At 40.9% G+C, this 25295-nt stretch overlaps 1 protein-coding gene across 1 annotated transcript in view; it reads right to left on the reverse strand.

The window, feature by feature from the left end:
* Positions 1-519: 519 nt before the first annotated feature.
* DCT (dopachrome tautomerase) overlaps positions 520-25295 on the reverse strand; it is a 32244-nt gene continuing 7468 nt past the window's right edge. Inside the window, exons 2-8 of the mRNA XM_047083564.1 lie at positions 23048-23347; positions 21122-21222; positions 20822-20988; positions 18426-18605; positions 16621-16756; positions 4125-4326; positions 520-692 (exon numbers count right to left, since the gene is read on the reverse strand). Of these exons, the coding sequence (XP_046939520.1) occupies positions 520-692; positions 4125-4326; positions 16621-16756; positions 18426-18605; positions 20822-20988; positions 21122-21222; positions 23048-23347 (1259 nt within the window). The remainder of the gene's footprint in view (positions 693-4124; positions 4327-16620; positions 16757-18425; positions 18606-20821; positions 20989-21121; positions 21223-23047; positions 23348-25295) is intronic.

The raw sequence follows: 25295 nt of genomic DNA on the forward strand, positions 1-25295 counted from the left end.
GGCCTCAGAAAGACAATCAGGAAGGCACCTAAAAGCATTGATGTTTAGAGCTAAACTCATGGAGACTCAGGAAGCACCTGCCCCCCCTACCCCCACCCCATTACAAATGAAGACACTTGGGCTAAGAAAAAATCGAACCACGATCTTGCCCAGGTCTCAAATTACACTGACCTGCAAATTAAAATGAACCCACTCTATCAATTGTGTGTGTGTGTGCTCACGTGCATGTGTGTGTGTTCTCAGAACATGAGGAGGCTTAATCAGTGTGGAAGTTATTATCAGATACCATAAATTGTTAGCTCTACCTTAGTTTGGTGAGAGAAATAGCCTCAAACATTCCAGTTTGAGTCTGTTAAACAAGTAAACCAGCAACTACAGCTAAGCGTCTTCTGTGTTGGGATAATCACTACAATAGGAAGAACCGTGTCAAACATCTTCAACTAAAGGAGGGACAGCGAGGATTCGTTTGTACATCAGCAGGGTCCTACGGCCGCTTCTCTAGGGAAAGGTGTGAGCTCTCTAGGCTTCTTCCGTGTACTTCTTGTTGCTTAAATGTGTCTCCACTAGGGGTGTGTAGCCTTTTCGAAGTCTTCTATACTGAAGGAAAAACAGCAGCACAAAAAGGCCAACCAGAGCCACCAACATTCCCATAACCACCAAGAGGGTTGTGGACCAACCTGGAGTTTCTTCAACTGCAATAAAAGCAGAAAAGAAGGGTCGACAATGGGGATTTTCATCAGCTGAATACTCTTAGAGAAGAAAAGAATACACCAATTTGTTTTTCACGTGCATTTTTGTTGATAAAGCAAAACTCTACCGGCCAGGATAAAATTTATCTTTCCCTTCCCCACCAACACTTTGTCATATCCAGAATTGTCTTTCTTGAGGAAATGGCATTCGATTATCTACATACAGCTGATTGCATTTTTAAATTTCTTACGACAAACATTTATACAGAATAAACCCTCCAAGGAAGTATATAACTACTTTCGTGAGTTAGAATCTCATTTGTTAAAGTGTACGCTAAAATAGTATCTGGGGAACTGCAAAATATACAGCCCTCAAATGGAGAATTTCAGTTACTTCTCTACCTGTTAATAGGATGATAAATGTGTGAGACAGGTCAGATTGGCTATTATAACAGGAGACATTCAATAGCAGAAGCAGATGAAGTTTGCGCCCATTTAAATAGTTGTGAATGTAATCTGAATCTTCCACATGATAAATCTAATACTTGACTTAAATCTATTTTATAAGCACTCTCCACAAAATTAATGGATTTCATTTTAATATACTTATGCCAGTTTGTCATTTCTTTAAAAATCCCCTTCTCCTTGGTCAGCTATTCTTTTTTTATTTTTTATTTTTTATTGCTTATATTTATTTTTGAGAGACAGGGAGGGAGGGGCAGAGAGAGGGAGACACAGAATCTGAAGCTGGCTCCAGGCTCTGAGCCATCAGCACAGAGCCCGACACAGGGCTCGAACTTGTGAAAGGTGAGATCATGACCGAGTTGAAGTCTGGCACTTAACTGAGTGAGCCACCCAGGCACCTCATTGGCCAGCTATTCTTAAATTCGATTTCTCTGACCCGGGTTCTTACTCTACATCCTGCATTTGCCTAAATGTAAAATCCTCCTTCTAGGATTTTCCTCCAATTCCACAGATGGCCCCTACTCACCCTGAAGCAATTTCTCCAAGAAGATTGTCGGTAATTTTTCTCCTCCTGCTACAATCCAACATCTGTTGCCAGAACCTTATTCTTAAAACACAGATTTTATTCTGCCATTTCTTTGCTCATGAATAAAAAATGATCGTTCTTTTAAATTGTAGTAAAACACACATGACATGTATTTAACCATCACAACTATTTTTAAATGCTCAGTTCTGTGGCGTTAGTGCATTCACACTGTTGTGTGACCTCACCACCATCTATCCACAGGATATTTTTCACCTTGCAAAACTGAAATAATATCTCCCCAATCCCCCAGCCCCCAGCCCCTGTCTCTATACATTTGACTACTCTAGATACCTCATATAGGTGAAATCATACAGTTTTTGCTGTTTTGTGACTGGCTTATTTCATTTAGCATAAGATCTTCAAGATTCCTTCATGTCATAGCATAGGACAGGATTTCCTTCCTTTTTAAGGCTGAGTAGTGTTCCATCGCATGCATATGCTACAATTTGTTTATCCATCTAGCCCTGGGTAGACATTGAGTTCTTTCTTTTGTCAATTGTGAGTAATGCTGCTATGAACAGAGGTTTACAAATAGCTGTTGGAGTATTTGCTTTCGAATCTTTGCTGGATCATATGGTAATTTGATACTTAAGTTTTTGAGAAACTGCCATATTGTTTTCCGCAGAAGCTATATACCACATTACATTCCCCCCAGCAGTACAGGAGGGTTCCAATTACTCCACACAGCCTAAGTGACACTGGTTATTTACTGCTTTGTCAGTAATAGCCATCCTAATTGGGTGGAAAGTAGCATCTCATTGTGGTTTCTGCCTAGCTTTTAAGGTCCCCAGTAATCAGATCTGAACTTAATGCGGGTAATCTTCTCCCCAAGCCTTCTTCTCCGACCAAGCGTCTTCACACAGTCCTTTATACAGACTGCACCTTTCACAGCTCTGTCCCTGCCCTTCTTCAGTCGAAAATGCTCCCTTCTTTCCACCTCACCTTCAGAAGATCCCCCACATCTTTGAATCTGATTCAAGAAGCCTTTCCCAAATCTTCCACTCCCTTCTCCGACCTTAGGTTACAGTTATGTCTCCTCAGAGAGGATTGTAAATTTCTTTGTCAGACCATTAAGTGAAACGATAATTTGTGTCTTCTAATGTTAATGCCTTCTGGGCATATTTAGACTCTCAATCTATACCTGTTAATTAGCTGATGTCAGAGGAAATGGAAGAATGGGCAAATGCACATCCCAAACTTTTTGATTATTACTATGTTCAATTCCAGAGAAAAAAATGAAGTTTCAAAAAGATATCTCAGCTGTCCAAAGAAAGGAAACTTCAAATAAGTAAGGAGAACAAGTAGGCAAAGTTGCAGGACTAGAAGGAAAAACAAGGGACAGGTTCCAGGGCCTGAAAGACTCTGAAGTCAGAGAGAGATGTGAGCTCAGAAGTCATTGTGATTACATCATAGGCTGAGATTTAGGGAAGAGAAATAGACACAAACAGGGAAAACTCACCAGCAGATGGGCTGTGTGTTTTGGGGGATTCTTGACAAAGTAAGATATTTTTTTATTGTTTTACCTTTTCTCTCTCAGCCTGTCCTAAGATGGTTTAAATGGCACGTGGCGCCATACTGGGGTCTCAGCAAATAGAAAAATAGGTGCCTGTGTATAGACACTTATCAAAATATCCTCCCGTATTCTGACAAGTGGGAAAAGCTAATAAAAAATCTGAAGCTTAAAAACATGACTTAAAGAACGGTGATGAAGAACACAGGTGAAGCCCCATGTAGTCCAATGCGTTGGCAGGCCAACATCAATCTCATAAACCCACCCAGCACGGGTGATATGGGCTAACTGGAAGCAATTGGTGTTGTCACAAGATAATGCAGGAGTGGATGAACAAACAACACAATCCTGCCTTTAATAAAATTTTGATAGTGTATTCATCTTTTTTGCATTAACTTTGATTTCTGAAAAATATTGCATTGCATTATTATTTATCTCAATTCCTGAATTTTTTTCGGTCTCCCCTTGAACTCTGTGCTCAGGGCAAGTACTGCACTTGCCTAACCCTGCACGCAGCCCTTCTTTAAGTGACGGCTAAGTCCTGCTAATCCCTGTCCACATGGGCCTAGTGCATTTTGATTTTATTGGGTAGACCTTTCAAACCATGGCTGGTATTTTATTGATTCGGATTACTTATTTATTACATATTATTATTTATTAATTCAGTCATCCAACCAGTCCCTTTTCTGATGGTTAATTGGTCATTCCAAGGCACATTTTGCTAAATATATATATATATATATTGTAGAAAATTGCCAACTGACTTAACCAAACCTGAGTACATCAGTGTAAGGTCTTGGTTTATATTTTGAAAAAGAAAGAAAAGTTCTTTAGAAGATGCATGAATTACCCACTTAGAAGTTGCATTCATTACCTGGTAGATCGATGGCATAGCTGTAGCCAAGTTGGTCTGCAGTTAAAAAGAATTCCACATTAGTCACGGGAGGGAAGAAAGGAACCATGTTGTACATCCGATTGTGGCCAATGGGCGCCAGTTCCTGAGGCCAGGCATCCACAGGAGGATTGGATCTTTTCATCCACTCATCAAAAATGGCATCAGTAAAGGAATGAAGTACCTACAAGACAGTTGGACACATGGCATTTGACATTGACCTGTCTGTTCCAATCAGGCCAATCAGATTGGAGCTTTCTTTAAAATGGAATGGTGTTCTTCTTGACATGAGGAACTTCTTTATACCCAACTTTATCTTAGTGACATAACCACTGATATTTTTAATTCAGTTTTCCAGGCTGCATGGCATCTCTCCAAACAGGATCATAAACCTCTTTGTCAGTGAACAAACGAAAGTTCATTTGCAGATTTAACACTCATTTGGGAACATCTGATGCCTTCAGTAAATAAGTGTTAATTATTAAGTTGAGAATAAAGGCAAGTATGACAAGATAGATATCCTACTCAATATTCAGAAGCTTTGGTTTTAACAGAAGAGAGAGAGGCTGTGTTTAACAATGTTGCAACACAGACAGGAAGGAAGGAAGGAAGGAAGGAAGGAAGGAAAGAAAGAAAGAAAAGGAAGGAAGAAAGAGAGAGAGAGAAGGGAGAGAGGGAGAGAGGTGGAGGAAGGAGAGGAAGGAAGGGGGGAAGGAAATCTTCAAAATAGGTTTTCAAATTATTCTCACCAGGTCCAATCTTCTATATACTCATTTTGTAACCCTCTCATTTGGATTTTGGGTGTTATGCTAGCAAAAGAGAATCTAAAAAATGTTGTGATGTGCACAGTGCTCATTTTTATTTCCTCAAGGAAGCTATTAAAGTCCTTTTCAAATACAGCAATTATTTCATGTTTTAAAATATTTAGTAGCAAAGTTTCCACATTTATAGCCCCAATTTTGCAACAGGACATAAATGTGAGAGTTCAGCTGAACCTTTATGCTGGGTTCCTCTTTTTATTCTCAGACTGTAAGTTCAAGGACTTATGGACACTGTCCCCTTCTTTTCCCCTGGGTCCCAAGTGACTGTCATCCGAGAACCTGTCACATGGGCGCAGGGAGGTACTTATTCCAATAAATGCTTATTAAATGAATTCATTCACCCAACCACCATTATTCCTTGTACTCCAATTAGAACACTAGTCAAATTTTACTATAACTTGTTACTTATTTATCTATTTTCCTCAATAAGACCCTTAATTCCTAAAAGTCAGAGATCAGGTCTTTCTACCTTTGAAGCATGACCTTAGCATGCAACCTGGACAGAGGTGATGTTTAATAAGAAGTTGTTGCCTAAAGACTGTGCCGGGAAAAGTCGTTTTATCTTTTGTACAATTCAACTAAACAGGCCCCTTTCTAGCTGGTGCTGTTTCCTCAGCTTGCAATGCTGTTTCATCTGTTTTCTGACATCGGTTCATCAAGGACCAATGCAATGGTTCCTGCCCTCGAGTATCTTCCCTCATGGCTCCCAGTCTGAATTCATAGCTCTTTGCACTTAGCACCTTTAACTGCATTGTCCTCCTGGCTTATGTTACTGTTGTTAATTTAGTCAATAACATTTTCAAATCTTACCCAAGGCTCCTGGTGGTTAGTTGTCCCTATCAGGCAACAGCGAGAACTTTCTGCCTGTATTGTCTCACATGGATACACAGAGGGTAGTTAAAGGAATCAAGGCATTTACTCAAGGGATAGTTTTTTCCCCTGAATGGATTTTTTACAGTTCATGGCAAAGACAATCATCTTAAAACAAAAACATCAAATGTTAAGACCCAGGCCGGGCTTTTGCAGAGATAAAAGATTTTTGTGAATTCTGAAGTCTCAGCTTTGAGTAGCAAAATTGAAGTTTCAAAGAAATAAAGGTGTAAAGTTTAAAGCAACAGCTTTGGAAGACACGTGATATTGCAAATGATCAATGTTTCCTACAAGTAGAGTTTAGAAAAAGTCATCTTTGAGAAGGGGCATCAGCCCTGGAAAAAGGATTATGTGTTAGCTTTGGTGTAGGTCCCTGAAAAGGTTCCTCATGTCCTGGGAACTCCGGATAAGGTTAGAAGGTTCCCAGGGAGAGAAGATGTGCTTCCTCCTCTAGCTGTAACCTGGGGAGCCTGCCAGGCTTAAACACAGCTTTCACTGCAAGTATGGAGCCCACGCAGTAGGGGTGGAATGCCTAAGGACAGCAAGCACTCCTGGTTGCTTACCAAACATCCATTCTCCTCTTCTTCTGTTGTAACTTGCTTTGTATTTTGAGTGAAGCAATGTATCAAATTATCCCTGAGATTGAACTAGGTGTCTCTGGATCTGACTTCTAGGAAAGCTCTTTAAAGGTCATGGTCTCAGCTTAAGAGTGTCCCCCTTTCCCTTTCCATTTGCCTTTGCTGCTTCATGGAACATGGATGTGATGGTTGAAGTTGCCGCAGGCATCTTAACAGCCAACTAACAAAGTTAGGAAAAGAGGTCACTCACCAAGGAAGGTAGAGCAGAAAGACAGAAGGGTCCATGATGACTGTGGAGATACTACACCAGCCCTGGACTGCCCGCCACTGGGGCTCTTTTACATAAAGAGAAAAATAAACCTCTTTTTTGCTTGGACTTCTATAGCAGGTTTTCTGTTCTAAGCAGCTGAACCAAACCCTACGTGATACATAGAAAAAGTATCTAGGGGTGTACCAGAGTGCATTTTGCAAAGAAAGCCACACAATATCTCGAGCTTTTAGATACTGTCTGAGTTCAAGTCAGAGATCAAACTGTGATTAGGGAAAGAGAGAAGAGATTCTCAAGACATGGAAAGATCCAGATTCAGTACTGCAAGAGGCAAATAACTCTTGGAAAGCACCAGAATTCACCCAGTGCAAAGTGTAAATAATTAAGGAGGAGACAAGACTCTGCAGCAATTCATAATTTGGGGAGATAAAAGAACAGGAGAAAAGTAATAAGGAGAGATTATAGGTCTCAGCAGGGCTATAAAAACATTATACAATAAATGCTCTAGTAGGAGCTATACACAGAGTAGCCAATTTATAGAATGTAGTAAAAACAGGCGAGTGTGTGCTAACGAGATGCAAAGAATGCGATAAACACAATACCACAAGCAATAACATATCCCCCACAATAAGAAGCCATGCAAGCTGTAGAATAGGTATTTTTGTTAGAATTGTGAACATTGTTCTTGAACAAGATGCCTTCAATTGCTCTTGAGAAGCTAATAGTATCTTTGACACGAATTAAAAGCGAGCTCGGTTAATCTCTCTTTAAGGGCCAAGTGTAATTTGAGGGTAACAAATAAAAGCAAAAGTAAACTAACAGTACACCGATGTTGCCTTATGTCTGCTACGGAGATACATAGCTATTATTTCCGAATTAAAAATGGAGCGCTTCAGGGGTGCCTCAGCAGCTCAGTTGGCTGACTGTCTGACCCTTGATTTCAGCTCAGGTCATGATCCGAGGGTCATGGGATCAAGCCCTGTGTTGGGCTCCTCACTGAGTGTGGAGCCTGCTTAAGATTCTCTCTCTCCCTGTGCCCCTCCCCCCTACTTGCACTCTCTCTCTCTCTCTCTCTCTCTCTCTAAAAATAAAAAAATAATGATAAAATTAATTGAGTGTTTCAGAAATGCGGTTACAAATTTTGGTACACAAACCTAGTCTCTCTTGCTCCAACAAACTAAGGAAGGTACAGGAAGAAAAAAGTTTCACGTTGGAGGCAGTATTGAAGAAAATGTGATTCTGTGGGCTTTCAAGGTAAAAATTTTTAAATGCAACCCTTGCAGAAGAAAGCAATCAATCAACGGCTGTTGTGCTTATAGACATAAAGAAACTGGGATAAAATACAGGGAAAGCTTCTCTTCTTCGGGATCACTGAAGGATAAAGTTATTATCAAACCTAACCTTCACTTGAGGTCTCTCTCAAAAATAAACATTTAAGAAAAAATAAAAGTTAGGTCGGAATTTCTAAATAAGAGAATTCCTGATTGCAATTCCTAAAAAAATGAGATCTCATCCCGCTTACAACTTTATGATAATATGTATGTATTCTTGCCTTGTTCTAGCAAGAATCTGAAGCAATATGCGATCAGAATGTTGGTTTCACACTTCCCTAAAGAAACCATATGTAACAGGCATGAAATAGTTCAACAACACCCAGCTTCCACTGAGACTACGCTGTGCCACAAGGAGGCGGATATGCCATACGCAGCACATTTAGTGAGACAAGAAACAGTCATAAGAAAAAAGGACATTTCAGCACTAACAGTCTTGCAGGCAGTGCTCAGCCAGGATGTTGTGTGTTTTCCATTTTGCTCATACTTCTTCTCCCTATCCTTCCCTAGCCACTCTCTCACTGCATCCTGAGCAGACAGAATGGAAGACATCTTCGGGCATTTTGAAGGAGTCCCGTAGATAGTCCACATATACTTGCATTATAGCATTGTATGCACAGTATACATAAGCATACTTAGAATATATATAGCATAATTCATTTAAAAGCATGTATTTAAAAAGAAATATCAATATGTATAGTGACAGATGTAACTAGACTTACTGAGGTGACTGTCTTGTGATATATACAAATATTAAATCATTAGGTTGAACACCTGAAACTAACTTAATTCTACCTGTCAGTTATATCTCAATTAAAGAAAAAAGAAATATCAGTTGAGCCCTTGAGGAAGAAAGCTTATATTTCAAGGATTAAACTTGGAACACATGCAAACAGAGGACTACCAGAGGTTCTGCTATTAGGACGACAGCTTTAAAAGAAGTCATTGTATGTCATAAGCAGGTGGGAAAGAGGGAACCACAGGGATGTTAGAAGAGATTCTAGATAAGAACTGAGGTACTCCCAGGGCATGCGTGTCTAAGGGATCACGAAAGCACTAGGAGAAAGGAACCCACATCAATGGTCTAACCACCTTAGATTTACATAGAAATGTGGTTTGCCATTATGCTACTTAATTTCATCCATAATGAAGTGTATATAGTTCATTTCTCAGTATAGGTTGAGCTCTCAATAGAGCATGGGTTTATCCATATAAAGTATAGAGTTGAAAGGAATTTCTTCAGGTACCTTTTAGCTCCTGCCAAGTTCCAAAGCCAAACTATCTCCCAGACTGAGCGAATAGAAATCCTGCCACCCTGGGAGGCCCAGCTCAAGCGGATGGCCAGCCACCAATACCTCGGCTCTCATAAAACTCACCAAGATGTTACACTACTTAAGAATTAGTGACTTTATCTGAGACGTTTAAAAATACATGTATTGTATAAATAAGTGTAGCATTTTAAAAACTAGAACATTTAATCATGATAAAACCAATGCCCTCTCTTTTCAAAAGCCAAGCAAAATTATTCAAACTTGCCCTTCACCAATTAGTGTTAATTCCTATTAACATGATCTAACAGGACTAAATTTCCTCAGCTATAATAAAAGCTATTGTGAAAGGATTAAATTAAGATTGTCTAAACTGACAAAAAGCAGATTGTAGCTAGAAGACTCAACACGGGGAAATTTTTTTTCTTTTCTATAGCATTTTTTTTTAATTTTTTTTCAACGTTTATTTATTTTTGGGACAGAGAGACAGAGCATGAACAGGGGAGGGGCAGAGAGAGAGGGAGACAGAATCGGAAACAGGCTCCAGGCTCTGAGCCATCAGCCCAGAGCCCGACGTGGGGCTCAAACTCACGGACCGCGAGATCGTGACCTGGCTGAAGTCGGACGCTTAACCGACTGCGCCACCCAGGCGCCCCTCTATAGCATTTTTTAAATTTTATTTAAATCCAAGATAGGTAACAAATACGTCATAATGGTCTCAGGAGAATTTAGTGATTCATCATGACATATGACGCCCAGTCTCATCCTGACAAGCGCCCTCCTCAATGCCCATCCCCAATTTAGTCCTGCCCCCACACAACACCCCTCCAGCAACCCTCAGTTTGGTCTCTATATTTAAGCATCTCTATGGTCTGCCTCCTTCTCTGTTTTTATCTCATTTTTCCTCGAACATGGGGAAATTTTTGAGTAGGAAACTTATCTAAAGATCTCTGTTCAGCCACTTACTGGTTCATACACTCTTGTACACATTTTTTTAGCCTCTCTGACCTTCGTTTTCCCCATATTTAACATGAGGCAGTCTAGTACACACAGTTTTGTGAAGTTAGAGATTGTGTTTGCATGATGCCTACTATAGAGACTGGCACATTAACAGATGCTTAGCAATGTAAACAGTCTCCTAACAAAACGCACGGAGCACCAACTTAGTGCCAGGTACTGTTCTAGACCCTGGGAGTGGTGTCAATGATCAAAGTGACTTCCCAAACCCTAGTGAAACCTAGAAACTACATTTTTGTATGAACAGAGAATTCGATTTACGGGACAACTAAAATGTCAGAAGAAGATGTGGTATTTTGTTACTGACTTACATAGAGAACAGATCGCTTTCACTAATTCTCTTATGAACCTTTAGTTGTTCTTTTTTGTCTTTCCAAAAGTCATTATCCGACAAGAACAGATAGATCACAAAAGGAAACGTAAATTCATGAAAAGATTCTGAACTTCATTATGCAAATTAAAGCTCACTGAAATACCATTTTCACCTATCCCATTAGCAAAGATGAAAAAGTGGAATAGCACACTGGATTAATGAGAGAGAGTTGGGGAATTGCCACTCTGCTGCATAGCTGGTTGGAGGGAAAATTATTCAACCTTAAGGAGGGCCATTTGGCAATATCTAGTGACCTTTCAAATACACTTATTTTTTTTTAATTTTTTATTACATTTATTTATTTTTGAGAGGCAGAGAGAGACAGAGTGTGAGCGGGGCAGGGGCAGAGAGAGAGGCAGACACAGAATCTGAAGCAGACTCCTGGCTCTGAGCAGTCAGCACAGAGACTGACGTGGGGCTCGAACCCGTGAACTGTGAGATCATGACCTGAGCCAAAGTCGGACGCTTAACCGACTGAGCCACCCAAGCACCCCCTCAAATACACTTATTTAATCATTGACCTAGCAATTCTGTTCTCACTTACCCTACATGCTCATGCACTGTAGCATTGCTTGCAAAGCAAGAGACTAGAAACCACCTACATGCCCATCGATAAAAAGCTGGTGAAAAATTTCAGGATAAATCTGCACTGTAGAATATAATACAGTCATAAAAAAGGAATGAGAATGCCCTTCATAAATGGATACAGAAAAATTTAGAATAAGTATAAAAAAAGAAAAGGAAAGGAAAAAAACACAAAAAAATGAATTCACAGAATGTTTATAGTATGCTACCATTCAGATAACATATTTGTATATTCATAAAATATATCTGGAAGAATAGGAAAAAGTGATAATGGATAGCCTAGAGAGACTTCATTTCATTTCATGTCTTTTATATTTGAACCTCTTATGAGTATTATCTATTTTTAAATTTTTAAATGAAAACATTTAGGAAACTATGTAACAACCTAAAATGTGTGCATTATAACTGCAATTGTGCAAACATAGACTATGAGAGGAAATAAGCAGAAAATTGAGATGGAATTATGGACATGTAAAAACTTTTTTGCCAATATTTCTGTAACTATAAATCATTAGGGATCATAAGCTATTAAAAAATTTAAGGTTGACGTAAAACAACAATAATTTAAATACTCAAGGTATTAGCCTAATTATGATTTTTCTTTCATAAGAAAGATAAATGGATCCATTTTTAAGTGCTTCACTCTTGGGAAGAGAGAAGCAAAATGTCCTATATACATCTTTTTAAAATTTTTAACTAGGGGCACCTAGGTGGCTCAGTCAGTTGGGCAGTTAGGCATCTGCCTTTGGCTCAGGTCATGATCTCACAGTTGGTGAGTTCGAGCCCTGCATCCAGCTCTGTGCTGTCAGCACAGAGCCTGCTTTGGTTCATCTGTCCCCTTCTCTCTCTCTCCCCCTCCCTTGCTCCTGCTTGCTGTTTCTCTTAAAGAATAAATAAACATTAAACATTTTTAATAAAAATAAATTAAATTAAATTTTTAACTAAACGCATACTAACTTAGAAACATTTTATACTTGTTATGACCTATTAATTAGGTCATGATGACCTAATTAATGACCCATTAGTAAGGGAATTAACTTCATGCAGTCCATTAGATTTTTGTTTGGGGAAACTCATTTTCTCTTTTCTTGCTTTATATTCCTAAATTAATGGAGCTATCTTACGCAACCATTACTCACTGTTAAGAAAGTGAGTAAATGATGATAAGACTACTTATACTTATACTTATACTTATACTTATACTTATACTTATACATCTTATCCCCTGTAGAATTTTCAGTGTATAAGGTAACAAACACATGAGCTGTGCAGTGAGTATTGTATGTGCAACCTATGAATCCCCCAGCCACTTGAAATTGAAAGTATTAGTGCTTGCCAAATGTACCTTTCTAAAAGGAGAACATCCAAATGCAGCCCTACGAATAATAGCTTTGAAATTGGGAAGAAAATGTTAAGTCTCTGACATAGTTTCTTTCTTGGCAGGTAACTCAGCTACTTAACTTTAGGGTCTATTGGATTTCCTCCCTCCCCACCCCGCCGCTTAGATAATATCTAAATTCAGTATTGAAGACAGCACTACTTAGCATTTCCGTGACCTAATCTTATTTTCCATGATAAATGTGTGCATTTCCGTCAATTACCTTATGAATTATTAGAACTTCAGAGACTGGTTCAGAGTTTTTTCCTGTATTTTAACATTATATCTTTTACTCATTATTGTGATCACATACAACTTTGTACCTCTCTTGCTTGAAGAGATTTCATGAAAATAATTTTAATAAGTGTGGTATGCAATATATTTGCATAAATTGCCTCATGAATTTGAAATTCTAGAAGCTATCACTCTTTTAATTGAAATGCTTTAACCTGGATCTCAATATGTGAAAAAATTATTTAAGGCTGAATTAGCTTTAACATGAAACCCTAGGTAAGTAGCCTAAAGAAACTGTGAGTTCTGGAACTCATGCCCAAACATTATTTCTTCCGTGCCTGCAAAGAGAGGCTTTGGCTTTCTGTCTATTTACATGCACATGACAACAGATACCAAAGAAAAACAGAATTTTAAATATTAAAGGTAGTAAAAGTAATGAAGATAAGGATGATTAAACATCTAGTAACTTTGAGCCACATGTAAGTCACAGAATTAGAATTCCTCATCCATAAAGCCATAATGTGAGCTCTCAGCTAGAGCAGGAATGAAACAGACTAAGGAGATAGTCCTACAGAGAAGGGACATTTAATTCCTTAGAGCAGGAGTTGGCAAACTAAAAGCCTGTAGGCCAAACAAAGTTCACCACCTGTTTTTTAAATAAAGTTTTATTAGAACACCACACTCACTCATTCATGTACTGTCTATGGCTGCTTTCACGCTACAGTGGCAGGGGTGAAGTAGTTACAACAGAGATCATTTGGCCTACAAACCCTAAAACATGTGCTATCGATAGGGCTATTCACAGAAAAGTGAGTGAAGCCCTACATGCTTACTAGGCATCCTCCAAAGAAGGAGATAAGAGGTAACAATCCTTGAAACTTAGGATGCTGAAAAGCAAATTACCAGCATCGCCTTTATTTCCTTTACTAGGAGAGAAAGGTCGTGTGGGGGTGTATAATCCGTAATCAGTCAGAAGATTCTGCTGTTCTCCCCCTAACATTTTGGAGTACTGGGTAAGGAGTGGTGTCACATTTTTCCTCATGAATAGGGACAGTGTGTATGCATTATATTGTTGAAAACGTATGCTCTATAAAATCTTATTTAGAGAAATACAGTATCGGTAACGAGATGTGAAGTTATATACCAGAGAAGGGAGACACAAGAACTCCTTGGCATAGGCTGATGGCTGAGACAAGAGCCAGAAAAATGATGTGAAATATCAAGTCAGAACCCATGAATGAGGCAAGCATCCTACAGAAGAGCGAAAACAGCTGTGGAGGCTTTAAACAGAAGCCCCCACCTTGCTGGAGGTTGGGACTAAGAGTCCACATTTCTGATGACCCCTTCGTGTTTTCCTACACACAAATATGAGGGCAGAAACGCTTTTTGGGAAAAAGAAACAGCTCCATCCACTACTCTGTATCCAGATCTCCTATAACTCACCCTTGCCAGGAGTTCATCCATCCGGGAGCCCAGAAAGCTATCTAGACCCTCACACCATCATGCAAGCTTAGAGCATTGTGAGCTATACCTTTACCCTCCTTCATATCTCCTTTTTTTTTGTACCTTGGGTGGAGTAAAAATAATAAATCACCTCTGAAATAACTCTGACTTTGTGCTTGTCAGTAAAATTGCCTTAGGGCACAACTGTCTGCTATGGAGAACAAGATAAAAAACCTTAATTAAGGTTTAGCAATTCAAAGCCAACATATAGTTCTCTAATTCTTTCCCAGCAACAACCATGAAACACATTGTTATTTTACGATAACTGTTGTGTTGTACTTGGCAGTTTCTAAAGCAGCTTCATATTATTCTAATCTATTAAGTGTTGCATTAATGAGCACACCCTCCTCCGACACCGGATCGAGCCCCGTGACCTGCACTTTGCAGAGTGCTCCATATAATTCAGTAAGACTCCCAAGGTTGCACAATTCAGGACTAAAGACAACTTACTTGACTTACAATCCATTGTTCTTTTGACTATGCCATGTGGCCTTCCAGGAGTCCAGAAAAACAAACTGCTATCAACTGATGGTTTCAGGATACACTGTGATATGGACTGAATTACGGCCCCCTCAAATTCATACGTTGAAGCTCTAACCCCCAATGTGACTGTATTCAGAGATGGGACCGATAAACAGGTAATTAGCGTTAAATAAGGTCATATGTGTGGGGCCCTGAGAGGATGGGACTGGTGTTCCTATAAGAAGAAACACTAGAGAGCTCACTGCCTCTCTTTCCACTTAAGTACACATCACCAAAAGGCAGTGGTCTATAAGCCAGGAAGAGAGCTTTCACCAGGAACCAAATCATTCAGCACCTTGAACTTGAACTTTCAGCCTCCAGAACTCAGCAACCTGAGCTGACTAAGACCCATTGTTAAGATTAATACTAAGGTGAGAAAAACTCTAGGAAAAAAATAACATAAAGTTATTGCTACAACATACAATCTATACTAGATAAGAGTTTAAATTCAAAGCACTGACAAAATGAAAAAGGAACGGTGGTGAAATTTCTTCTTCTAATTGCTTAGAAACTCTCTCTCCAGGACACACAACTTTGAAGACGGGGTTAAAATAGTAGATGGTCAGTTAAGTATCTGTAAAGCAGAGACACTGCTTTAGGGGTTCAGCAGCTGAGATACAAATGTTTAAGATGTCTAAAGCTTCTACACCAACGCTGGCAAGCTGTACTTGAGGGGCGGAAAAGCAGCCTCTGGACAACCTGGAGCTGACCTGGTACTATCAGGGAGGCCCAGGTGTTCTGCCGAAGGTAGAACAATCATGGGACATCAACATCAGACAAAGTCACCCTGTGACCCTCCGTGATGGATCAGGACAAAACCAAGGCAATTCTGCACCAGCGTCGGAGTGCAGACAAAAGTGAACAGTGTCCAAACCGCAAAATACCTAACATGAACTTTAGCCCTTTCCTGGCTAATACGAGCGACTGCCACTGCTCTCTCAATTACTAAAAATTGTTGGGAGGGGCGCCTGGGTGGCTCAGTGGGTTAAGCGTCCGACTTCAGCTCAGGTCACGATCTTGCGGTCCGTGAGTTCGAGCCCCGCGTCAGCTCTGGGCTGATGGCTCAGAGCCTGGAGCCTGCTTCTGATTCTGTGTCTCCCTCTCTCTCTGCCCCTCCCCCGTTCATGCTCTGTCTCTCTCTGTCTCAAAAATAATAAAATAAACATTAAAAAAAAAGAATAGTTTTAAAAAAAAAAAGGAGCAGCTCATTTATAGGCAGAATGCTTTGCAAAATCAGGGGGCCCAGGACCAAATGCCAAACAGGGCCGTGGACTTGTGTGCTGCTCCGAAGTTGCCAAGTGGTTGGGTTCCATGCAAGGGTCATGGTGGTCCCACCGTTCATCTTCAACACCACTCATCTGATCATTGAAAAACTATTTCCATTTTACTAATTTATTATATAAATTATGCTAAATTGTGATATGATTGATAATATCATTATGCTAACTTATGAATCCACCTCTGGACTATAAACTCCTGTCTGGGGTCATTCCAAAGCTAATCATCTCTAAAGCATGGGTTTCTAAAGAGGGGACTTTAAATGCCATATAACCACCTGTGTGGTGTAGAGTAAAATGAATTCACATATGAATACATCCCAATGTTCACACAGAGAAAACACACACACACACACACACACACACACACAAAACCTTAATCTTTCTGAGAAGCAAATACATCCAACGTATTATCTAGAAAATTCTCCATCTATTCTGAGCCTTTGAACATACCACAAAAATGGGATCATTGGCAGCAGAGTGTGGCAAAGCGCTTGTCCCGTTCAAGAAGGAATGAACCAAGTTATGCAGGCTCATCATTTGAGAGTCCAGGATCCCGTTTGCTTTATCAAACCCTTCCAGGGCATTCCTGAGAGAAATCAATATGTCAGCAACGAGAGTCACGATTGATAAAGGTCTCTTTTTATCGTTTCCAACCTAAATAATAGTCTTCTAACTTGAGATGGGGCAGGGAAAGGGGAAGCTCTGTCACAGCTCATTAACTGCAACTTAGTCCCAACCTTTAATAATGATCTTAATAAGGGGAGGGAACTCTTGATCACTGCTACTACTGCACTGCTCAGTGGGATTACACCTCTTTTATGTGTACTGTATGACCAATTTTTACCTTCATATCTGTCTCCCATGCCAAGCTATGGACTCTTAGAAGACACAGACTGTGTTTTCTTGTGATTTTTATTGCCAGGGATCAATACCATGCCCAGCACATGGCCAGTGATCAGAAATATTTTTTGAATTAATATAAAATCTTATATTCCCATTTCTCAACTAAACAGACCTCTGGCTTGAGAGTGAGAAATAAGTATGGATGTAAATAATATTTTAAACAAAGATGAATAGGGCTTCAAAAAGGCATGATGGGTAGATTCATGGTCTGTGATCAGTTATATTCAGTCTTCGAAACATATCTCCAAATTTTTCTTACCCTTGTCTTTTTCCCCTCCCCATTTTGTAGGAAATTCAAATTGTCTTCATCCTAACTCAAGGATCCTCAGATTTAAGCGTACATGGGAATCACTGAAGAAAAACACATATTTCGTGCCCCACTTTCAGAGTTTCTGGTTCAGTTGGTGTGGACTGGGTTTCACAATCTGTCTTTCCAACCAGCTCCCAAATGATGCCCATTATGGTGGTCTAGGCACCACACCTTGATAACCACTCCTTTAACTCAAATCTATAAAGGTTACACTCCATTTCAACAGCATGTTTACTACAGGAAAAAAATGAATGCATACTCCTTCTCAAACCGTCTTAGGTGTCAGCCTTTACATGACCTTGGACACTACTTGAGGTCTGTGTCTAATGCCAACGCAGACTCTGAGCTCTGCTGCACTTAGCACAGCCTCTGCGTTTACATTCAGTTTATTCCTGTCCAGACCCAAATAACACATCGGTTGTATAATTTACACACAGTTAGAGAGACCCTGGTTTGGAAGACCATGAATCTATCCACCGTGCCTTTTTGGAGCCCCATTCATCTTTGTTTAAAATCTTATTTACATCCGTACTTATTTCTTACAATTCTTAAAGTCTTTTTAGAGGGAGAGAATTATTAGTTGGCCTTTAAATTTCAAGTATTGTAATGTCATTGCTGTGCTATAATTTGAGTTGAATTTAGTCTGTAATACTCCTCGGAGATCTTAGACCTCACTGTTACGGTCTATGGCTGATAAATTTAAAAGAAAAGAAAAAGAAAGAGCACGAGCAAATGTTTTTAAATACTATATTTAATGAAGTACCCTGGTTCTGAAGACAGTGCTTATATATGTGCCATAGTTAGAAATACAAAAGATGGTTTTGAATAGCTAAGTTAGAAGATATTAAAACCACACTACCCATTAGAGTGGGTGGATGATGAGTTTCCTAACAGTGGCTCCTTGTTATCCTTGCTCATCAAGCCCTTACTTAGCTTTGTAAATGACTCCCAACACTGGATTTCCTTCCAGTTCATTACAACCGCAGGCATGAAAATCTAAAATATTGTAAACTGCCAGTCTAACAGAGCTCAGAGCACCAACCTGAAGCTGAAGGTAGAGTTCTGGAAGAAAGGGGGATTGTCAAACTTCTTGAGAGACAGACAATCTTGCACGTCTTTTAAAGTTGGCAATTTCTCACTGTTTCTTCCCACTTGATTTCTTCTCAACAGACCTTCGGAGGTTCCATTACACAGGGTGACCCGGCGGTTATAATCATCTAGGCTAAGGGTTGTAAGGAGAGTGAAAATAGTATGTTTTAATTTGTGGCTACTATCATAACTTTGAGCCAAGCAAACCAAGCAAAAACTTAGTCATAATAAAATCTTATTATAGTTACCTTACAAGGGTCAAAAATATGTGGTAAAAGTACTATCTCCAAAAGTAATTATGGATTAAAGAGTTTCAAAAAACCAGATGCATAAAATATGCATATATATATGAAGATAAAGTACCATTCCGTTGGAAAGTAAGAAAGTTTATAAGCAAGATGGTGACTCCTAGGAGGTGCATTTGAATGATGAGTAACTGAAGAGAGAGCAGGGTGACCTGTTTTATACCCAGCTAAGCTAGTGTTGGCAGAAATGGCTACATAAGGCTAGGAGAACATTTTAGGCAAACTGAAGGCAAATGAAGGGCACCAGAGTAAAAACAGACAAAACTAGGTAGAGGAGAGATATTAAGAAAAAAGTTGCATGAGAAAGTGTTCCAAGATGGCAGGGATAGCTATGTGGTAAACACAGAGGCTGAGAAGGTTCCACACCCATAAAAGATTACACTCTACAAGTTTGTTGTGGCCTAGAATTCCACCAGTAGAGCATTATTTCACTGCAGGAGATAAAATATCAAAGATGTTTCTGTGTGGGTTTTAATGGGTAAGGGGATAGTCCTGGGTCTGTGAGAATAGAATCAGCGCACACGTGAGGATGAAAGAGGCCAGTACCAAAAAACAAGGCAGAAAGGCTTCCAAGGCAGCATTTCCCAAGTGTGTGCCAGTGACACAGTCTGTGAAGTAAGTGTGTCAGAGTTGGGTGAGTTTAGGCTCCTTCTAAGAGTACACTTCCATAGGAAAGTCTCGGAGATGTTCTAAAATGTAAAACCTTTGTAACTCAGCATTCCTTAAATGTGTTTGATTGGACCACCTATTAATTCCCCAAGGAGCTATGAGAAATGGGGCTTTATGGGATTATGGCATCATGTCAAAAAGCACTTCTTACATCCCTGCATGTTGTAGGGGGACTGCAGGAAAAGCTCAGAATGGAGGAGACAGGATCCCTGCCAGCTTGACCTGCACCCCTGCAGACACGTGCACACCCACACTGGGGGCGTTGACAACGAAGCTCGATGCCATGGAGCAGGAGAAAGACACAGGGCGGGGGAGCTAGAGCAGTCTGGTTAAAAACAGGAGGATTTGGAGGAAACAGATGAATAAAGGAAGGCAGAAGAGCCTTGTGGGGAATTTTTCCTGAGATGTGTGCCAGGGAAAAGAAACCAATCTAAGGGATCATGGAGGACAGGGTTCCCCATGGGCGGCAGGTTGCTCATCTGCTTATGTGTTCTTCAGTATTTCAGAGATCATTCTCCCCTGCCCCATCCCTGGTCCCTCTCAGCTCACCATCACCCGATGGTCCAGCCATACCAGACTGCTTCCAGAGACTTCTATAGCTTCATACATAATGTTCCCTCCGCCTAGGACACACTCACCACCCCACCCTACATCTGCTTAAGGTCTGTGCCTCCGCATCTTAGAGGATTTCCCTGCCTCTCTTCTTGGCTTTCCACGTATACCTATCATGATACTTTTCACGCTGTATTGTAATTTGTTTACACACAATCTGCCTTTGTAAACATAAAACCATAGTCAAATGGGAAGCTCTTTTATCCATCCTTGTATTGCCAGTACTATTTCGCTGCTTGGAATATGATCAGTGCTTAAGAATGTTTGGCTGAATGCAGAAACTACTTCTAATTTTAAAACAGTTGATCTAGGGGCACCTGCGGTGGGGGCTCCGTTGGTTGAGCATCTGACTCTTGATTTGGGCCTGGGTCATGATCTCACAGTTCGTGGGATTGAGCCTCGCATCTGGCTTTGCGCCGACAGTGTGGAACCTGCTTGGGGTTCTATCTCTCCCTCTGGGCCTCTCTCCTGCTCGTGCTCTCCCTCTTTCTCTCACTCTCAAAATAAATAAACATTAAAAAAAAAGAAGAAAACACTTGATCTAGAAATTATGACCAAGCACATTCAATTCCATACCTGCATTTTTTTTTATTAAGGGGCTTAGAATTTTTAAAAATCCTACCTCCTTCAGGAAAATAATTTTCAGCAACACGGAAACAGAACTCAACACACATTAGAAATAGAAATATAAAGTGCCTCTCCATCTCTCAGACACAAGAAAATGTGGTCTCTGTATTTCCATTGCAGGTATATATGCCATTACCTATCACAGATAACTTCCCAGCTGGAGAATCTTGAGTTCTGACTAATTAGAGTTGGATCATCTTGTCTTGCTGCCCCAAACAGCTGGTCTGTGCACACGTCACACTCGTTCTTTCCAGTGGCAAAGTTCCAGTAGGGCAAAGCAAAGGACTCGTTGCCAATAAGGCGCTAAAAGCAAAGGGCAAGCCTAGTTATTTAACTCATAGTATCAAATACAACAAGAAAGCATGGAAAGCAAAGACTGTTATGGGTCTTGACCAAATGCAAAATTAAAAGTACCCAATGCATAGTTTTGACCAACCTGGAGATCCCTTTCCAACCACAGCAAATGGTACCGGTGCCAGGTAACGAAGGCGGGTCCTTGGTGTGAGAAGTCTATGGCCTTGTATGGGCGCCCTGGTCCTAAAACAATTGGGAAACATGCTAAAGATCGTGGAATAGAATTTTTCAAATGTCAAACCCTTACCCCATTGGGATGGGTCTACAGAGCCAATAAGTCCATGCTGTTTTAATTGAAAAAAATTGTTTGGTTTTGTCATTTATCCCTCTGAAAGCAACAACAGCAACAACAGAACAATTTTGGAAGCAACTAACACTTTTAGGATAAATTCTCATTCATCTCTCAGAAGTTTGATTGTCAACAGAGATCGAGAGAAATTCAGGTCACTTTCAGCTTTGAGAGCCCTGACATATATTTAATTTTTAAGCAACATTTCATTAAGATGAAATAAAGGTATCCAAAGGAATAGACCACGAAGCCCTCAATGAAATACGTTTTCAAAAGACATTTATCAACCTGTTCCTTATAAATGCACACATTCATAAGGGAGGGATTAATTAATAGTAAAGTAACTTCAACTGCACTTAGTCCTAATTCAGGCGTTTATGAAACTGGGAAGAACTTTCTGTTCTTTTGGGTTTTGCCTCAGCCATTGATCAGTTAAAACCACTAGCTGACAAGCATGGTCACCAAGACTAGAAGAGAGAGAAATACATCCAAACCAATTTGGCTGGCCATTGGAACTGCCAATTGTAGTGAAAAGCTGTGGGCAATTTAATGACCTCCTTACTGCCTGTTCTATGCTTCTTCGTCTTTCATAACAGCTTTTAGTGGTTATGTAGAAACTTTAGCTAACTTTAGTTCTTTTTCAAAGTGCCTATCATAACTTCAGAAAGCTGAACAGACACAAATATAAATTTAATTCCTAGATCCAACCAGAAATTATAGTCTTCTGTCCCTCCAGAGAGACTACTCTTTCATAAAGCAAAAATTCCTCAGAGTGATGACAGGAAAACTACACAGGTTTATAGCCAGAAGAGCCTCCTTATCTATCGATAAAGAAAGACAAATGCTTACCCGAGAGCAAGATTTTAAAGGACTCACACTGAGGAAAGAATGGTTGTCACGGATGATGGCTACATCATCCTTTTTAAGTGTTTCAATTCAGAACGCAGTTTAATATTCCCCAAACTAATGACGCAAAATCCAGCAATAGGGAACCAGTGATAAACCCAAAGACAGGCAATTCCCGTGGGAATCTGACTATGCAAAGTGAACTTGATGTCTTCATGTGCCCTGACCCTAACCAGGGACCCCAAAAGTGGGGGTGATAGGTACAGCCAATGTTTCAGAACTGCACTAAGCAGAACCCCCTGGAATGTACTGATGTCTGCGGCATTCACTGACTCAATCCCAGCTGGAGTACACCATATTATGGGCACCATGAATGATGATGATCCGAAAGTCTAAAGAGTAACACATGCGAGTTTAATGAAACGCACTCTCTCCACACACTCTAATTCTGCACAGAGAAGCGTCATGTGCTTTAGCACATGTTCAGTTAATTCCTCTAATTTGAAGAAAAAGGTCAGAGAGGGCTTCCATGGCCAGATTTAGAATGTTTTCTTCTGGAATCAAAAGGAATTTGCCTCCTCCGCTCCACCAACTCTTGCCTTTGAGGGGAAATAGCTTCACAGAGGAGAGTTTAGACTTTGAACCCAAAACACGAACTCCAGGAGAAAACGTTTTCGAAAGTCAGCCAACGTACTGGTAGAAACTGCTCCATCCGAACTTCGGGCAGCATTTTGATAATCTGATGACTTTCATAAGCCTAACCCTTCCCTAAAGGTTGTTCTCTTGTTAATTCACCTGCCTGATTACTTCCCGCCCATCCACCCCCAGCCCCAAACCTATAGGAATATACCCTAAGCTAAGGGGAAAACCCACCTAATAATGTATCTCTCACAGAGTAATAATGGAGCCACACAAAGAAATCATAAATGCTGGAGTTGGCGATCTGTGGCTGGGTCCCGTTGGGCCCCAGGAGGCCGAGCCAGTGTTGTGTGGTGATCACATAGTCAGGATGTGTGGTGTTCTTTGCGAGGTCTAAGGCATCCAAGAACTGCTCTCTCTCCTGAAGAGTCAAGGAATGGATATTCTTCCGAACAACAAGGGGTTTCCTTTCGTTGCAATCGTGGCCGGTCCAGCCAAACCTGCAGAATCCACAGTGGTACCCATAAAAATGTCCTGGTTTATATTCAAAAGAAAAAGGAGAGAGACAGAAGAGGAAGTCAGTTTAGGTAACATGGAAGAAATTTCTGAATCTGAACACTGGGATAGTGAGGAGAAACTGAAGGTGTTTACAAGAAGGCAAGGAAAACCGATTTCCTTCCCTTATTCTCCTCTTTTTTTTTTTAATTTTTTTTTAACATTTATTTATTTTTGAGACAGAGAGAGACAGAGCATGAATGGGGGAGGGGCAGAGAGAGAGGGAGACACAGAATCCGAAGCAGGCTCCAGGCTCTGAGCTGTCAGCACAGAGCCCGACGCGGGGCTCGAACTCACGGACCACAAGATCATGACCTGAGCTGAAGTCGGATGCCCAACCGACTGAGCCACCCAGGCGCCCCCCCCTCCCCTTATTCTCCTCTTGAAACGTTGCTATCTCCAAGTGAACTGAGTGCTAGAGAGTTTTGTAGAAATAGCCCCGGCAGGGGCGCCTGGGTGGCTCAGTCAGTTAAGCCTCTGACTCTTGGTTTCGTCTCAGGTCATGATCTCACGGTTGGTGAGTTCAAGCCCCAAGTGGGGCTCTGTGCCCTGACATCATGGAGCCTGCTTGGGATTCTGTCTCTTCCTCTCCCCGTCTCACATGCGTGCTCGTGCACCCTCTCTCTCTCTCTCTCTCTCAAAACAAACAAACAAAAAGAAATACTCCCAGCAAAGAAACAGAATATGAAAGGCGTCACATGCTGTTACGGGTGGACTGTGTCCCTTCAAAATCCATAAGTTGAAGTCCTCACCCCCAGTTCCTCAGTGATGACTGTATTTGGAGCTAGAATCTCCAAAGAGGTAATTAAGTTAAAATGAGGTCATTAGGTGGCCCCTATTCCAACACGACTAGTGTCCTCGTAAGAAGAGGAAATTCAGACGGCAATAGGTACAGAGAGACCATATGAAGACACAGGGAGAAGACAGCTGCGTACAAAACAGGAGAGAGACCTCAGAAGAATCTAACCCTGACAACGCCTGGGACTTTGGGCCTCCAGACGGCGGGACGGTGAGTTTCTGTTTGCCACCCAGTCCGTGGCACTCTGTTACTGCAGTCCTAACAAACTAATACACATGTGCCACCTTCCAAGCTCTCCTTCCTCTCCCTTCCTCCTTCTAAGCTCTCCTTCCTCTCATGCAAGCGTCCCCCCACCCCGTGTCCCCCCCACGCCCCCACCCCCAGGCTGCACAGCCATCTCAGACATGCACGCTACTGAACCCCGCCTTACATGTGCACGCTGCTGAGCCCCGCTATCCTGTGGCACACACAGATGGGCCGACCCAGAGTGGTTCACTGATTTAGAGAAGGAAGGGAATATACACCAAGCTCAGGGCAGAACCCAAATAAATAAGCTGGTTGCCAGGAATTCAGGTGAAATCTAACATTAACAAAGCTGGTTTATTTCACAAAGGAGACAGAGTTAAGACAAAATCAATGGAGGCTGGCAGGTCATAAAGGTGAATTAGCTGCCATGATATCGAGAAGTACAAATCACTGCAGGGCTCCCCGTCTGTGGCACAAATGTCTCTGCTTTATCAACCCAGGGAATGAGTACTAGTCCTATGAGCTAAAGAGTTTTCTGATCAGCATTTACAGTTGAAATTATTTCAGCTTGTTCTTGACTTTGCCCTTTTTAGCCTCGATTATTGCCTTTGGTATGACCAACACCTCATTCCCAAGGTGGTGGTAAATTAGAGGGTAAATGTTGTAATATTTCTGGAGCAAAATGTTGAAGCAAAAGGGGATCATAATGCTTATCTCCCAGGGCATTAGAGGGGTTAGAGAAAGCATTAATGTGGGAGACCAACTCTGCTCCCCTACCCCTCCTCCCCCTCCTCTTTCCCCTACTCCTCCTCTCCTCCTATTCCCCGTCCTCCCAGACCTTTTTACTTGCTTCCTGTTCTACCTGCAGCACTTTTCCCTCAT

Source organism: Lynx rufus, unplaced genomic scaffold (genome assembly GCF_022079265.1).
Source record: "Lynx rufus isolate CCGP_SWC_20201006 ecotype Redwood Valley unplaced genomic scaffold, mLynRuf1.p SCAF_1, whole genome shotgun sequence".
NCBI classification, from domain to species: domain Eukaryota; kingdom Metazoa; phylum Chordata; class Mammalia; order Carnivora; family Felidae; genus Lynx; species Lynx rufus.